The sequence below is a fragment of the Orycteropus afer genome, unplaced genomic scaffold (genome assembly GCF_000298275.1).
Source record: "Orycteropus afer afer isolate SDZICR_OR568_19922 unplaced genomic scaffold, OryAfe1.0 scaffold00027, whole genome shotgun sequence".
NCBI lineage: Eukaryota > Metazoa > Chordata > Mammalia > Tubulidentata > Orycteropodidae > Orycteropus > Orycteropus afer.
Genome location: NW_006921614.1, coordinates 16,096,357 through 16,097,872, shown reverse-complemented (window position 1 = coordinate 16,097,872; position 1,516 = coordinate 16,096,357). Strand labels below are relative to the sequence as shown.

At 41.8% G+C, this 1,516-nt stretch overlaps 1 protein-coding gene across 1 annotated transcript in view; it reads left to right on the top strand.

Moving 5' to 3' along the window:
* The window catches only part of FOXQ1 (forkhead box Q1), a 1,171-nt gene extending 1,018 nt beyond the window's left edge, over window positions 1-153 (top strand). The window contains exon 2 of the mRNA XM_007935393.1: window positions 29-153. Coding sequence (XP_007933584.1) covers window positions 29-153 — 125 coding nt within the window. The remainder of the gene's footprint in view (window positions 1-28) is intronic.
* The last annotated feature ends 1,363 nt before the right edge of the window (window positions 154-1,516 follow it).

Below are 1,516 nucleotides of genomic sequence, written 5' to 3'. Positions count from 1 at the left end.
TCCTTCTCTACCAACGAGCCTTGGCCAGGACCGCTGGCCGGGGGCGGCTCGCCTCCGTGCTGCCCCCTGCGGCCGCCCGGAGCCCTGCAGGCGGCCCGGGACTGCGACCCTAGCGCGTTCCGGCCTGGCCAGTTGGAGACGCTCCTAGCTTGAGGGGCGGCGGCGGAGTGTTTGGCTTGGAGCGGGGGCCGGAGGGATCTGCACTTTCTATCCTATGGGAAAGAGACTAAAACAAAATCCCAGTCAAACGTGCCTTAAAGTGAAAGCATTTTTGACCAAGTGTTTTCACTTAGTCCAGAATATTTTCCTTTGTCTTTCATAGCACGTTGCAAAGGACCAAAGCAATTCTTTATTGTGGTTTTAGTTTCTTGACCAAACCTGCCCATCCCTTCACTTTAAGTAAGACTTTCTCCCTCTCTCCCTACTGCTGGCTCCCCTTATTCCTACTGTTTTGTCTCACCTTCCATTTCACTGATTTATCCTCAGCAAAAAAAAATCAGGGAACCATTCCATAAGATAAGTGATCTGACTACTGTTAGGGCCCTGGGCCCTGCTCTATGTATGTTTGTGGCATTTACAGGTATGATTGAGTGTGAGAGAAGTCCCAGAGAATTGTCAGTCATTTCTCTGCTATTGACCAATGTATCACTGTGCCAAAAAAAAAAAAAAGAAAAGAAAAGAAAAACAGTTGCTGAGTTTTTGTAATTAAATTATTTATATATTTGTAAAACCTGAATTGAAAGTGTTGCAGGCAACGGGCTACAGCTTTATTAGTGGTTCAGTGATATCTAATTGTGGTCTCCTTGGGCCAAGCAATTTTTTAAAAGGAAAAAATAACATGTCTGTGGGGTGCTAGGACCACTACCACATGAAAGCAAGTGTGATTTTTATTTTGAATATTATTTTATTTTGTCTGTGTACATATTCATGTATAAATCTTATGGAATTCAGGCATAGTGCTTATTTTTTAATAAAACTCACAACTTACTTAAGCACTTTGTGGTGATGGGCTAGAGGGGGAGAAATTTTCCTCCAAAAAAAAAACAATGGTTTATGTTTTGGTCTCAAGAAACTTCCTGAGAGAATTAAAATATTTTCCTGAATCATCCAATAAAGGTAAAAGTGGCCTGCAGGTTTTCTTATTGTACATGTTACTGTACAAATCTCCCAAATGGGACATTCTTTGATACAATTTTGTAAACTTAAAACCAGTTACCTCTGTAAGAACTCATGGAAGAGTTGCCAGAAAAAAATGATCAGGTATGTCTGCTCTCACCAAACAATTCCTTGCCAGATAATTTGAGCTATTAGCAAGCTTATAGTCAAGCAGATATTGTCAGATAAACTGGTTCTGATTTGATTCTCAAAAAGTTGTAAACTTAATCATGGGATATGATTAGCATAGTGCCTAAGATGCTTGACTGCTAACCAGAAGGCTGGTGGTTCAAACCTACCAGCCACTCCTCAGAAGGAAGATGGGGCAATCTACTTTCATAGTGATACTGCCTGGGCAACC